A 15,010-nucleotide genomic window follows, 5' to 3' on the forward strand; every position below is an offset into this window, starting at 1 on the left:
TTGAAGCACACAAAATTCAAACTCACACTAGACAACCTCAAATATATGAGGTATGTTAAGGCATATCCTGAAACACCATTAGATCCCATGGTATATAGAGACACTACTGTCCAAACAGATACATCTCCCTCAATGCAGGTAAATACTCCACGTGAAAGTGGTGGCAAATCAAATCGTCTTATCTTTAGGTCAAGAGGTCCCTGGTGTCCCAGTAAAAGATCTCCGGTGTAAAAAGTGAAAACCACCACACTAAACAGCTTGATCCAAATCAGTAGCCGGCTCATGGATCCAAACAGCTGCGTGTGACGTAGACCTTGGGCCTGCCTTACGCGTTTCATAGGGGTCTCCCTACTTCCCCTATGTGGAAATGTCCAAATTAGGCCCAATTAGCCATTTTCCCTCATTGGTGTCATGTGACTCGTTAGTGTTACAAGGTCTCAGGTGTGTTAAATTTGATGTTATCGCTCTCACACTCTCTCATACTGGTCACTGGAAGTTCAACATGGCACCTAATGGTAAAGAACTCTCTGGGGATCTGAAAAAAAGAATTGTTGCTCTACATAAAGATGGCCTAGGCTATAAGAAGATTGCCAAGACCCTGAAACTGAGCTGCAGCACTGTGGGCAAGACGATACAGCGGTTTCACAGGACAGGTTCCACTCCAAACAGGCCTCGCCATGGTCGACCAAAGAAGTTGAGTGCATGTGCTCAGCATCATATCCAGAGGTTGTCTTTGGGAAATAGATGGGTCAGCCTGTCAGTGCTCAGACCATATGCTGCACACTGCATCAAATTGGTCTGCATGACTGTCATCCCAGAAGGAAGCCTCTTCTAAAGATGATGCACAAGAAAGCCCGCAAACAGTTTGCTGAAGACAAGCAGACTAAGGACATGAATTACTGGAACCATGTCCTGTGGTCCGATGAGACCAAGATAAACTTATTGGGTTCAGATTGTGTCAAGCCTGTGTGGCGGCAACCAGATGAGGAGTACAAAGACAAGTGTGTCTTGCCCACAGTCAAGCATGGTGGTGGGAATGTCATGGTCTGGGCCTGCATGAGTGCTGCTGGCACTGGGAAGCTACAGTTCATTGAGGTAACCATGAATGCCAACATGTACTGTGACATATTGAAGCAGAGCATGATTCCCTCCCTTTAGAGACTGGGTCGCAGGGCAGTATTCCAACATGATAATGACCCCAAACACACCTCCAAGGTGACCACTGCCTTGCTAAAGAAGCTGAGGGTAAAGGTGATGGACTGGCCAAGCATGTCTCCAGACCTAAACCCTATTGAGCATCTGTGGGGCATCCTCAAACAGAAGGTGGGGGAGCGCAAGGTCTCTAACATCCACCAGTTCCATGATGTTGTCATGGAGGAGGGGAAGAGGACTCCAGTGGCAACCTGTGAAGCTCTGGTGAACTTCATTCCCAAGAGGGTTAAGGCAGTGCTGGAAAATAATGGTGGACACACAAAATATTGACACTTTGGGCCCAATTTGGACATTTCCACTTAGGGGTGTACTCACTTTTGTTGCCAACTGTTTAGACATTAATGGCTGTGTGTTGAGTTATTTTGAGGGGACAGAAACTTTACACTGTTATACAGGCTGTACACTCACTACTTTACATTGTAGCAAAGTGTCAAAGTTGTCACATGAAAAGATATAATAAAATATTTACAAAAATGTGAGGGATGTACTCACTTTTGTGGGATACTGTATATATGTGTATGTATGTATATATGCATGCACACATACACATGCATACACATGTATAGATATATAATCATATCTACACAAATACAAATCCATACACATACATATACGCCTTTGAGACCTTCCCAGTCCACCACATTGTCATTTACTATATTCCTTTAACTCAATGGTTAAATTTTTTTACAAATAATAAAGCCCTATTTTACATTGAATATGTGTTTGTGTTTATATATATATATATATATATATATGTGTGTGTATATATATATATATGTGTGTGTGTGTATGTGAATTACTATATTTTAATGTATTTTACATGTGTTTTATGCTATCATCCTAGCCCCGTTACTTTACACTTTACTTCAGGTTTAGGCACATTAAACTAGTTAGCGCTATTATGTGTTGAACTCGAGGGCAACACATATATTACCACTTTAGTATGAACGATGATAGCACACTCTGCGTTATCCATTGAAAGTTTATGGTATGCTTAATTGTGGGCAGTGCTAACATTCTCTGGTAAATATCTTGTAATACCAGACTGTGAATTATTCTTAGTGCAGGGTCGCTATATGGCACAATCAATGGAGCTAAACTTTTAATGAAGGCCTCAGATTATTATTTTGAAGTACAGAAAGAGTTAATGACACAAAGGTTTGATGGATGGAAACATAAGATGTGTTGTAATATCTATTGCATAGCTGTAAATTATTATATGACATCATCTGACACATTATTTGTCTTCTGCAAATAACAATCCAATGCAATCAAATTGTGTGATCACTAAACCTCTGTGCGTAACACATTCAAGTTCCTATCAATCAATTCTACCTACTGTATATTAATAGTGTTCAGATAGGATTCTTTAAAACTTAAGCAATGTTGCATGTTTCACTTCAGCTGAGTAGTCGTAATTGATTTATGATTGATGCATGCAAAGATCAAAGATTGAATGATACATTTGCAGGTTTGATTGATCCAATTAATCAAATTTATAATGCTTTATACCTAAATACCCTGTTTATGTGAACATAATCTTCTACTAAAATGATATCTAAAAATAAATGTATATGTTTTATTACATTTCTATATGTAACTCAATGCCATTGAATAAACACTAACAAATATTTGTCCTAGTTGTTTGATCTGGTCTTGTGTGTTTGAGTAGGAGGGTTTAAAGGGATATGAAACCTAAATGTTTTGTACTCTTTGTATCTTTATTTGAAAAGCAGGAATGTAAGCTTAGTAGCCAGCCCATTTTTTTGTTCAGCACAATTCGTAGCGCTTGCTTATTGGTGGCTACATTTAGGTGCTTAACCAAAAATGGTCCGGCTCCTAAGCTTACATTCCTGCTTTTCAACTAGTGAATGAAGAAAATTGATAATAGGAGTAAATTAGAAAATTGCTTAAAACTGCATGCACTACCTGAATCATTAAATAAAACATTTGGGTCTCAGATCCCTTTAATGTTGTGTGGTTTGCAGATATTATACATCATTATACATCTTATATACCATAAAGTATTTGCCAAACATTTTTAATAGAAAACATTCTATAACCTAAACAAATGTAACTCAACACTGATTAAAATAAAAAATGTTTTATATGTACTTGCATTGCCTTGTTTGTTGACAAAGTTTAATTGATTCTTTTTACCTTTTTTTGTACAACAGGAACTTTTTACATTGGAATGCAAGTTTAAGGAGTCTGTGTTTGAAAATTATTATGTTATCTACTCATCTATGATATACAGACAACAAGAATCTGGAAGAGCCTGGTTCTTAGGTCTCAACAAAGAAGGTCAAGTAATGAAGGGCAACAGAGTCAAAAAAACAAAACCAGCAGCTCATTTTCTACCGAAGCCATTGGAAGGTATATTTAATATATATATATATATATATATATATATATATATATATATATATATATATATATATATATATATATATATATATATATATATATATATCTATATATTTATTTTAACTGTGTGTGTGTGAATGTATGGGTTTGTATGTAGACAATCAGACCTCCTCAAAGCAATGGTTTGAGCTATATTAAAGTATTTAACATTTAAACTAAAATTAGATAAATAAAAAAAAACAACCTATGAGAATAAGCAACAAACAAGGGGCACCGCAAATCTGTTTTTCGCTGTTGCAAAAACACAGCACGCGTAATAGCTTTTGGGTTTATGCAGGTCTTACAAGTTGCAAAATAATTTATTTTTCACGCACATTAACCCACGTAATCCAAAAAGCCAAAACTCGTGCTCATTCACGTATTCCCCATAGAAGTCAAATAGAAAAAAACCACTAAAACCCTAAACTGAATCTGTTGCGCAAAGCCCATGACATAGTCTCTTCAAAAATTGTACAAGTAAATGCAAATATTTCATATTGCGAAAATGTTTTTGTAAAAGAATATATTCTATTTATTTATAAATAATAATAATATAAATAAATATTTCTCTATATATGTAATTAATTTTGGACTAATATATCTATTTATAGCGAGATATGTACATGAATATATATGTGTCTAGATATCTCAAGATCTATATGCGATTATCTTTTTGAAAATCCCTCTGAGATATTGTTTAATGTGCATAAGATTGTAATGTAAAATCTTTCCATAGTTAAACAAATGTATATCAATGTAAAATCCCAGCGTCTGCTTTATTTTTCTAACACCCGAGATCTCCTATCTTTGAGACCTTATAACTTTTGTGTGCAATCCCGATTTTTCAATTGTAATAGCTGCGTAATGGAAATTGATTGCTAAAAGACCATAACGCGTGCGGAAAACTCATTCCCCGCAATTTGTAACCTTGCCCTAAATGTATGGCCTAATACACACATACACACTTCTAGAATTACTCCAGCTTTTATGGAGACAAAATCCATATCATAGTATAAAAATTGGTTAACAATAATAATAATAATTTATGTATTGATTTATGTAAGAACCATATATGTATACTATATATCTATAATTTTGAGACAATGTTGTTTAGTTTCCTTTTAGGTCACTTTGTGGTATGTACTGATGTTTCCAATTAATTAGCAAACAGAAATATTCTAATAACAATTATGTCCATAGAAATAGATCCTTCCAGCCTCCCAGAGTCATATTCTCTTGAGAGAAAATGTAATTTCAAACTTTCAAAAGCTTTAACATGATTTAGATAATGTCAGTGGAAATCATTGCACAAGTTAAATAGATTATTAGTTAATGGTTTTTCGTGTCATTCATGCTATTTTTATAAATAACAAATCAAGGTCAGTCATGTGATTTGAAATGTATAATTTCTAATTTATCTATGAATATGGCTGTCTGGGTAATACACATGGCCTCTGTGCAGAATTTTCATAAAATTAAACAATGCCCCCTAGCTTCAGTCAATGACATCACTACAAATGGGATTGATGAATATATCCTGTGAGAACATTTGGGTAAAAATTGGCTTGGATTTTTTATTTATTAAAGGGACTGTGTACTTACATTCACCCCCCCTCGCCATGTATTCCCAATGATCTGTATTACCTGCTGCAATGTATTAAATTGTTTACAAATAGCTCCTTTACCTTTATTTTGAAAGAGCTGTTTTTGCTGTTGAAACCTCCATTAATACTGGAAATGTCAGTACTGCAGTAATAGCTAAAGGAAAAGATATATAAACAAAAAGGACATGGTGCACATTTGGCTCAACTCCATTCTAAACTGTGTAGCTATACTGTGTTGTATTACCCTTTCACCTACCCGTATATAATATATGAGCATTGTGAGTGAGAACTAATCAAATGGCACTGAAGTGAGCAAAAACACAGGCACTCCAACTAGAAGAAGTTTAGCTACACTTGCTGAAATAGCCTTCCACTGACAGGTATTAAGGTAGTAATTGGAGACATCACCTCTCTCAAGTTATTTGCTGTTCAGGTCAAGAGAACTCTTTTTTTTCATAATATAAAATATCAATGAAAAAAAAACAAATGTTACAACAGAGTTTTAGACGTCATAAAGGAGTATAAATATGGGAAAATAAAATTAGTGAAGCATAACTTAATGTGATTAAAAAGATCAACATAAAATTATATGCTTTGTCTAAAACATTGTTTGTAATTGCAATTTTAGATTTCCTCTTGATTTATCTAAGCCACAGATAACGAGAAATTAAAAGTGTACTAAAAAAATGTCTTTTAAAATTACAGTTAATATTTTCTGTAGTATTCTACATTATAACATATAATTACATTTTCTAAATTCAGTAGAAATTAAACCTCATAGTTATCAGTAATCTGAATATTGTTTAATGCAAGAAAATATTATTATGTCTATTAGAAGATCTGGCATAATTTTAACAGCCTAAAGGAAACAATGTTAAGATATTATAATTGTATATTAATTATCAAGATTTTTTTAGACAAAGCTATTTTTTTCCAGAGAGAATAGCACAGTTACTGTAAATATATTGAACATATGATTCACTGTCAAAATAGATTATTTTTAGGAAGCTAATAATGTTTAAAATATATGCATCTTTTTAATAATAGATCAGGTAGTCCATATTACTAATGTTTTTCCTTCTTTATTTATTTTCAGTTGCCATGTACAGAGAACCTTCATTGCATGATGTTGGAGAAACAGTGCCAAAAGCTCGGGTGACTCCAAGTAAAAGCACAAGTGCATCTGCAATAATGAACGGTGGCAAACCAGTTAGCAAGACTAAGACAACATAGCTAGACCCTTAAGGATATTGTGACTTACTGAGCCCTCGGAATACTTGAGCGTTTAATCCCCTCCAGACTCTCCTAAATCTAGTGTCTGTCAACTAAATGAATACTCACTGGATTTTTGCTGTTTTGCTGAACCAGCGTATCAAAGGTGGATACTTCTCAGAGTGTAACTCCTCCCACCAACAGAAGACACCTGGGGAACCAGCTAAACTCAGACCATGGAATGCCCTACCAGATATGGAATGCCTTTTTAATATCTTTTCCGTGACTGTGACACTTCATGTGAATGACATACTTCACAAGTACACTTGATAACTTGCCTGCTGACAATTACCCTTACTCTTTTGCCCTTTGAATCCAATTACAGCGAAATCCATGTGTTTAAGTTCTATTTTGTAGCACCCAAATATTAAGTAATTTCTAGTTACACACTGTAAAACTGAGCTATTATGGATTTCTCTAACTTTTTTTTTTAAACAAGGCTGCTTGCTTTACTGTCTGTAACCTTTATGCAGGGATTGTGTTCCTCTAGATCTTGAATGTTTCAGGTGGCTTAGTTCTGAAAGCAATCAGGGATTTAGGAAGCCTTCAAACAGCTATTCTAAAACATGTCTATATCAAATAGGACTTAAATACTGGATGAGTGTGGAGGCACTTTAGCAACAGTTACTATGCTCTCCAAATAGACATTATAGTAGAGGGTAATATGTCAGACACAATCAGTGGTTTGTAGGCTGAGATTAGTGTTTGACACCCCTATACTTTCCTTTTTGTGTGTGTTTTATACATATCACAAGCTTACTGGCTATGGTAACATTTGCCTTGCCCAGCAAGCAAGACCCACTTGTTTTTTGAAGATGGTGGGTCCATAGAACTGTGTAGGCCTTGTAGGCCTTAATTAAGGCTCATTTTTCATCTACAGTTCCTCATTTAAAAAAAATAAAATATATGTGAATATATATATATATATATATAATATAATATATATATACTGTATATATATATATATATATATATATATATATATATTTATTTATAATTCAAGATTCTGCTACCTACAGCAAAAGTTCAGATTAAGCTCATTCCCATCTTGGGCAGTTTCCTTAATTTAGCTAAGCATGGGCACGTTAATTGTGGTGTCCCCATTTTTTTGCAACAGCAATGCAAGTGACAAAATAATATGATTTAGCATTTTCCTGTTTAGCCTAAATCTGGACATGTGAATACATTTTAGCTAAGCATGCAAAGTCCAGTAAAATTAATGTATGCCCTCCAACCACTGCATAATGCCAACACAGTTTCAGGAGCCAGGATTTATAAGTTAAAGGTGCCTTGCTTAGGTTGTGGTATATTGTACACTTAACCAATTTATATAGAACCAGAACATAGAAGCTAAATAGAAGTCATAAGGTGCCTATGGTTGTCTTGTAAAAATTAGATATATCAAAGAAGTGGGGTTAGTCACATAGTAGAATCATTAAGCCCTATAAAGCCTAAGAGTATGCAGAATAGTCATCAGATTGTTCTGCGAAAAAATTGCTTTTTTAGAATTCATTGAAGAATATGCTTCCAAGAGAAATACCTAGGACCAAAATGACCATACTTCTGAAAACCTTAAGCAGAAACATAATAGGAGTGCAAATTGTTTATTTCATTTTACATAAACGGGTATTCTTTCTTTTATTTTTCCAAATCCCTTTGCAGTGTATCTGCTAGAAAATGATTTTGCTATTGTTTGTTTTTTGTTTTGTTTTGTTTTTTGAGATTCCTATATTTCTAACTTTGTTTATGCAAACAAGTTGTTTGGCTGATCGAAGATTTACAATTGACAATTGTTTCATTATACATTTTTTTACATTATGATTTAATACATTGAAGGTACTCAGACTGTTCAAGATTATGTTTGTTGTGCTGCTAGAATCCCCAAATTGTCAAATTCGATTAGGATCCACATTGGTTTAATGCTAAAATTGTAACCTTTTTTTATAGTTAAGTGAAGCACATTAACAGACATTCTCTATACCAAGTTCTAAAAAAAAAACAAGAAAAAAACGTAAAAAAAAAAACAAACTGATTTACAAATGTACGCTGTGATTAGTATTGCACAACATAATTTTAAATGTAATCTCAGTGGGGCTGGTGTCCCAAAATCAGAAACTCATTGCCAGTTCATTTTCACCGTGAAAATCTACATTCTGGGCTAAGTGTCCAACTAACCAGTTGACTGGTTCAAAATGAGGCTGAATTTATTTTTGTAAATGATAACTACATTCTGTAACTGTAACATCTATGTTATATAGTCTTTGTTTACTCTCTGTTTATACAGGTTGTCTGTAAGAGTGCTTATATTTTGAATGAGTGTCTTTAAAATTGTTCCCCCTGTTATATGTTGATACATATGGCAGATATCTTTATCTGTGGTTTGTTTCTTATTTTTTCCTTTGTCCGATGTCTCATCTGTTGCATGGGAAGAGGATGGCACTAATGATTTGCATGTAGTAAGCTATGTGTATCAAGAAATGTTGGTATGTATTAATGAATTTACATACATACAGTATATGCAAAGCGTTTGTCTGCATTGTACAGTTTATGTGTTTATTATCATTTCTTGTATACAGAATTGCAACATATTGAATAAAAATATTTATATGAAGACATAATATAAACCATTAACCAACGTCATATAATATATATATATATATATATATATATATACAGTATATAAAATGACTTGCATTACTCACAGTTAAACTTTAGCTAATCTGCAAGTCAAATTCTGATATTGTCCCCCCAAAATACCAAAGAGCATCTTAGCAATGTGTTTATCTCTTATGTTATGTCTCCAAGATATAATATAATCTCAAAAATATAGTTTTGATCACTAATGAAATAACCTAGGATAAAAAAAAAATGTATTGTGTTTCAAGACCTTTAAGATGCATTGTGTAATTGCAAAGCTTGTATCCTGTATATTTTCATATATGCATGTGTTAATAGGTGCACATGTTACATCATCAAGAATGCACATAGATTTTGTTATGTTGAATCATTTATCTATATTTTAATCTTTTATAAAATCCAACAAAGTATATTAGAGGCCTGCTATTCTTTGCCGAGCAATGTATTACTGGCTTATTACAAATAGAAAGGGTAATATAAATGTGCAATAATCGCTTGGTAATGGAAGAGGGATGGTATAAATATACATTAATACTTATTTTGTTATTAAAACTCTTTTACTATACATTTTCTTGGCGTTTGAATGATTTAGTAAGTTAGCCTGAAGAAAAAACAAACCCAATAACACAAGTAACAACACATAAGATAAAATGATTTAAATGCAACCATGTTTGACACTTTAGTTTTAATTTATTTAAATGTTTTTCATCATAAGACTGTAAAGTGCTGCTTATAAGACAATACTTCAAAATAATACATTTATACAAAGTAGAATAACCTACGTTTTGCATTTTTTTTTTACAGCAAGTATATATATATATATACAGTACTTATATATTCACGTAGCACACATTCAGAAGCTTAACGGTTTCATTAGTAGCAAAACAGAGCTATGTGACTAAGTCTAAAAAATAGTTCATTTATATAAAAAGCCAAGTTAAAAATGTATATTAATCTAGGTCTAAATAGACCTAAGTCTAAAAACCCTTTGCCACTGTCTATTTTGCATATTTGTATTTTTCTTATAAGGGTTGCTTGACAAGAAAACTATAATTCTATATCAGGATCAGTGGCAGTTGTCAGAGGTCACATGGCTCTCATAAGGATCTCAAAGGTGTCTGCAGACATATAATGCAGACCCTTTTGACATGCCCTTTGCTCTAGCAGGACAAGAGCAGAGGTAAATGGGGCTTAATTGGAATTAAAATAAGAAAATCAGTAGTACACCGTAGAAAATATAACTCTTGTGAGTGCCACTTCAGCCTTAATAAGTTAGCCCCTTTCCCATAGATTTTAAGGCCTTTAACTACCCATAAACAGGTGAATAATGTCAACAAATAAATAAAGGTTGACTTTACTTATGTTGCCCTTTGTGACATTTTTAGCATCATTTTCATTTGTTCTACAATATACATTTTCGAATTTAAAATCAAATACACAAAGGGAAAATATTTTGTGTTTGTGCCAAATATGCACTGGAAAACCCCATCAGGTAAATGAGAATGATTTCCCAGCATCATGCAGTTAGTCATTAAGCATGATACTAGCTTATCATTTATAAACGTATGAGGTTTATCATCCAAATAATCTTTTTTTTTTGGTAGAACAGGAAGTAAAAAAGTACACTGCAACGTTAAATTTAGGATTAAGGGCTGTTCCCTGAAACGTTGCAGTGCACTTTTTTTGCTTCGTGCTCTGGCAATGAAATTAGCTGAATGAGAGAAGATTGTGTGGCCGGTGCAGTGGTCATTGAGTGGCGCATCTTTTTTTGCACTGGTGCAGGACTGTTGTTGTCTATATATAAATAAACAACACATCTCTAAAAGTCAATAAACTGAAAAAATGACATGTACAGAAGACAAAACTCACAGCTAAAATATCTTCATATCTCTTACACAAAGCAAGAATGTTTGTGCATGATATAAAAATTTCTATTTTTGTGGGAAAATGTTGACAAATGTACAAACACAAAAAGAAAATCACATTAACCATGACATTCAAAATGGAATTCAATAATCAGCAAAGTACATTCTAACTATTATTCAAAGTATAAATAATTTATGTTAAATACTTGTAACAAAACAATGTAAACAGGAGGAAAATATTTTAAACCATATTTTATCTCCAGTAACGAGAACCATGCAAACTACATAAAATGATCACAAAATTAAACTATTAGTATTAAAGAGCATGTAAACCTTACACTGCAGATATAAATATTAAAAAAGTAATAGCAATGTGATGCAGAAATGCAATTAAATGTTCATGCATGCATAAAAATACCACCCAAAATATGTTTTGCTTCATTTAAGTTATGAAAATAAGGACAGAATTTATAGAATTTGGTGGCCAATAAAATAAAAGAAGAAAATGTTATGCTACCAGTATCTTTGGTATAATAAATCACAATATTTTGAAAATTAATTCTTTATGTACCCTTCCTAATGAAAGGAAAAAAAAACACTCAGTACTTATTTCTCTCTGACAGAGAGACTAGATTGTTCTATTAAACTAAGGTACAACAGGTAACATGTTTGATGGGGAAATTACATTTTTCAAAGAAGGAAGGAAAACAAAAGAAACCAAAATAATGTATATGTGTGTATGCATATATACAGTATATATATATATATATATATATATATATATATACACACACACACTTATATATATATACACACACACACACACATATATATATATAGATATATATATATAGATACATATTTATAGTATAAATAAATTGAAAGCAAAAACACAAAATATTATGAAGAAGAGGTAAAGAAAATATACTTCTGTTTTGTTACAATGTGTGTACAAAAATCACTATAAAGTATACTGCACCAGAACATATTATGTATTTAGTGTGCATTTTAATCCATCCTTAAAAATAGTAACCTTAGATGGGGTTGGCACTGGGAATGTTTTCAACACTTAACTTGTTTTTGAATTACTTAAAGGGACATGAAACCCAATTTTTTTCTTTCATGATTTAGAAAGAGCATGTCATTTTAAACAACTTTCTAATTTACTTCTATTATGTAATTTGCTTAATTGTCTTGATATCACTTGCTGAAAAGCATATCTAGATATGCTCAGTAGCTGCTGATTGGTTCATACACATAAAGGCCTTGTGTGATTTGCTCACACATATGCATTGCTATTTCTTCAACAAAGGATATCTAAAGAATTGAGCAAATTGGATAATAGAAGTAAATTGGAAAGTTGTTTAAAATTGAATGCCCTATCTGAATCATGAAAGTTTAATTTTGACTAGACTGTCCCTTTAATTAAGCTTCCTATACATAATTACAAAGGTATTTCTTCTTTAAAGGTCATTGCAGGAGCACTAGTAAAAGCACTGGCAGGAGCATACTAATTTGTATCAGGTATTAATTGTTAAAATAAAAATACAACTCACATGTGTGCTAGGATGTTACTCTGTGAATGAAATATATAGTGTTACAAGCTTTAAAAGGTATGCCCAAAATGGTGAATGAAGAGGATACTCATATAAACGGCAATATCATATTATAGAGATGTGCATTCGGGTTTCAGACTAATGCAAATTTGTTTAATTTTGCTGATTCATTAAGTCATTTGATATACAAACAGCCGAACACATTATTAGAAAAAATGGATGAAAAAAAATTGATTGTTTGTAAAAATTGATTTGCCAATTGTTCATGCCATTTGGTACCATAAAAAGGTGCAGAAATGGGGGGGTTAATAATGTTTGGTAAATACTTTCCTTTACTTCTAATGATGTACATGGGGTCTTACCATTCATTTGTTCATTGTCCCTTGTCCAATCCTGTTATAGTGTTACTAATGTCTGATGGTAGGGAAGGCGGTCAGGCACTAAATACTGTTTTTTTGTCATACAGGTGTTGTATGTTTTTTTAACATTAAAAGGATAGGTTATTTTAATTGTTCAAACCCGTTAATGTAAGATTTTTGTTTATATTAATTGTCTCTATTAGTTATTCACATTGGAAATAATGGTAACAAAGCCGAATCCAATATTCGTCCAAACCAAATGCCTGCATGGACGAAATTGAGCCGAACCAAACTTTTTAAAAATCCCCCCAAAAAATCTTTTGGATGAAAGAAATTTTACACCCGTTCACATGTCTATCACATAAACATTTTTTAAAAAATCTATGTGTCTCTAAAGTAAATAATCTATTCTTGAATAATAAGTATCAACTGATTAAAAATATGTTACTAATTTATAATAAATCATTGAATAAACCATGACAATGGACTCAAACTTTAGGCTCCAACATTCTGTCTTTCTCATTGTGAATACTAATATTTTGACCCTTTCAAATAATTGAATATTTGACACACCCTGCAGAAGTATGCGTTTGTGTATGTGTATGTTTGTGTGTATATAATATATATATATATATATATATATATATATATATATAAATGTGTGTGTGTGTGTGTGTGTATAACTCAAAGTAAGCCACCAATCGCTAAATATGAATTCTCTATACTACCAAATTAAATGGAACATTTTCTTTTCAAAAATGTTGTGTATATTTATATGTTGTTTACACTTGTTATTTTTAGCATATTTTGTATATTCATCTACTTCCGAATCTTAGTATTGTCTATTTTTTCCCATTATTCACATACAAATATGTTTTCCAATTAACATGTTGGGAAATATGCCTTTGGGAGATGATATAAGCATTTAAAAAAAAAAAATAGCATAAGCAACAAAACAATCAAAATGATCATTTATTTCTTATGTATAATGAAATGATAAATTTGCTTATAATGTCTCTTTTTTTGCCTTTGTCTACATAAAAACACAGCCAATGATTCTTAGAAACAAATGATACTTTGTGATATTTAATAACAATATCGGTCATATAAAACCATTAACATTAAGGGGTATTCATTAGGCTTCAATAGTCTGATGAATAAACTCACAAACAATAAATAGCGCTGTAAAGAAAAGTAGCATATACTAAATTCTAAACTATATAAATGCCTATATATAAAAAAAGCAAAAAATTATATTTGTTAGCTATATTACATGACGTTATTTTATACCAAAATATTGTTTATTATTTTTGACTATGAGCAATTCAACAATTAAACAGACATTTTGTTCCGATTATCATGAATACCACAATCAAATTTAAAAGGTTGACATTTCCATTTAAGTTGTTTATGGTTATTCCTGCTGAGTACTTTGAAAACTATTCAGCTGTAATGCAATGTTTCATACCTGTTAGCATCTTTTTTTCATTGAACTGTTAGAAGAGATTTTAATTCTCTTTAACCAATAAATTGTATTGATTTCAATAAAAATGTGTCACCTGCAACTTTATTACTGATTGTGTGCTGATATGTTTCTGATAAGGGAATATTCTGTAAGAGTTCAACCATATGTAAGTTTGTCAATCTCACAGCTATTTCCCATAAATAAAAATAATTAAAACATACACAAGTTCGACTGAAAATCAAATCAAGCTTTTAAGGGTAGTGCTTAATTTTATCTAACCAAATTGTAGGTGATGTCTTACCACACTTAAATAAATATCTCCTTTCAGTATAATGGTAAGAACAATGGGAAGTGTATAGACAAAAGGGGGGTCTTACCCATAGCCCACCTAACATTCCGCTCTTATTGCTGATGCATCATTTTTCATGGTAGCTACACATCTGATCTGAGGTCATAGGGTTTGTTTCCATTGAGCCGTAATTCTGTTTGCCTGCACTCGCAAACCGATAAATATGCTGTCGGAAGCAATATCGTTTATCGACTGCTTCCAACGGCCTGTTATAACCTAATTTTTGCAACCGAACTCCGGCTGCCGAAAACATTATTGTGTCCCACACAAAGTATAGGAAGCCGC

At 32.5% G+C, this 15,010-nt stretch overlaps 1 protein-coding gene across 2 annotated transcripts in view; it reads left to right on the forward strand.

Moving 5' to 3' along the window:
* The window catches only part of FGF14 (fibroblast growth factor 14), a 309,235-nt gene extending 294,754 nt beyond the window's left edge, over positions 1-14,481 (forward strand). For both annotated transcript variants that reach the window (XM_053707806.1, XM_053707804.1), the window contains exons 4-5: positions 3,390-3,588; positions 6,319-14,481. In XM_053707806.1, coding sequence (XP_053563781.1) covers positions 3,390-3,588; positions 6,319-6,455 — 336 coding nt within the window. In that variant the 3' untranslated portion in view covers positions 6,456-14,481. The remainder of the gene's footprint in view (positions 1-3,389; positions 3,589-6,318) is intronic.
* The last annotated feature ends 529 nt before the right edge of the window (positions 14,482-15,010 follow it).

Source organism: Bombina bombina, chromosome 3 (genome assembly GCF_027579735.1).
Source record: "Bombina bombina isolate aBomBom1 chromosome 3, aBomBom1.pri, whole genome shotgun sequence".
NCBI classification, from domain to species: Eukaryota; Metazoa; Chordata; class Amphibia; order Anura; family Bombinatoridae; genus Bombina; species Bombina bombina.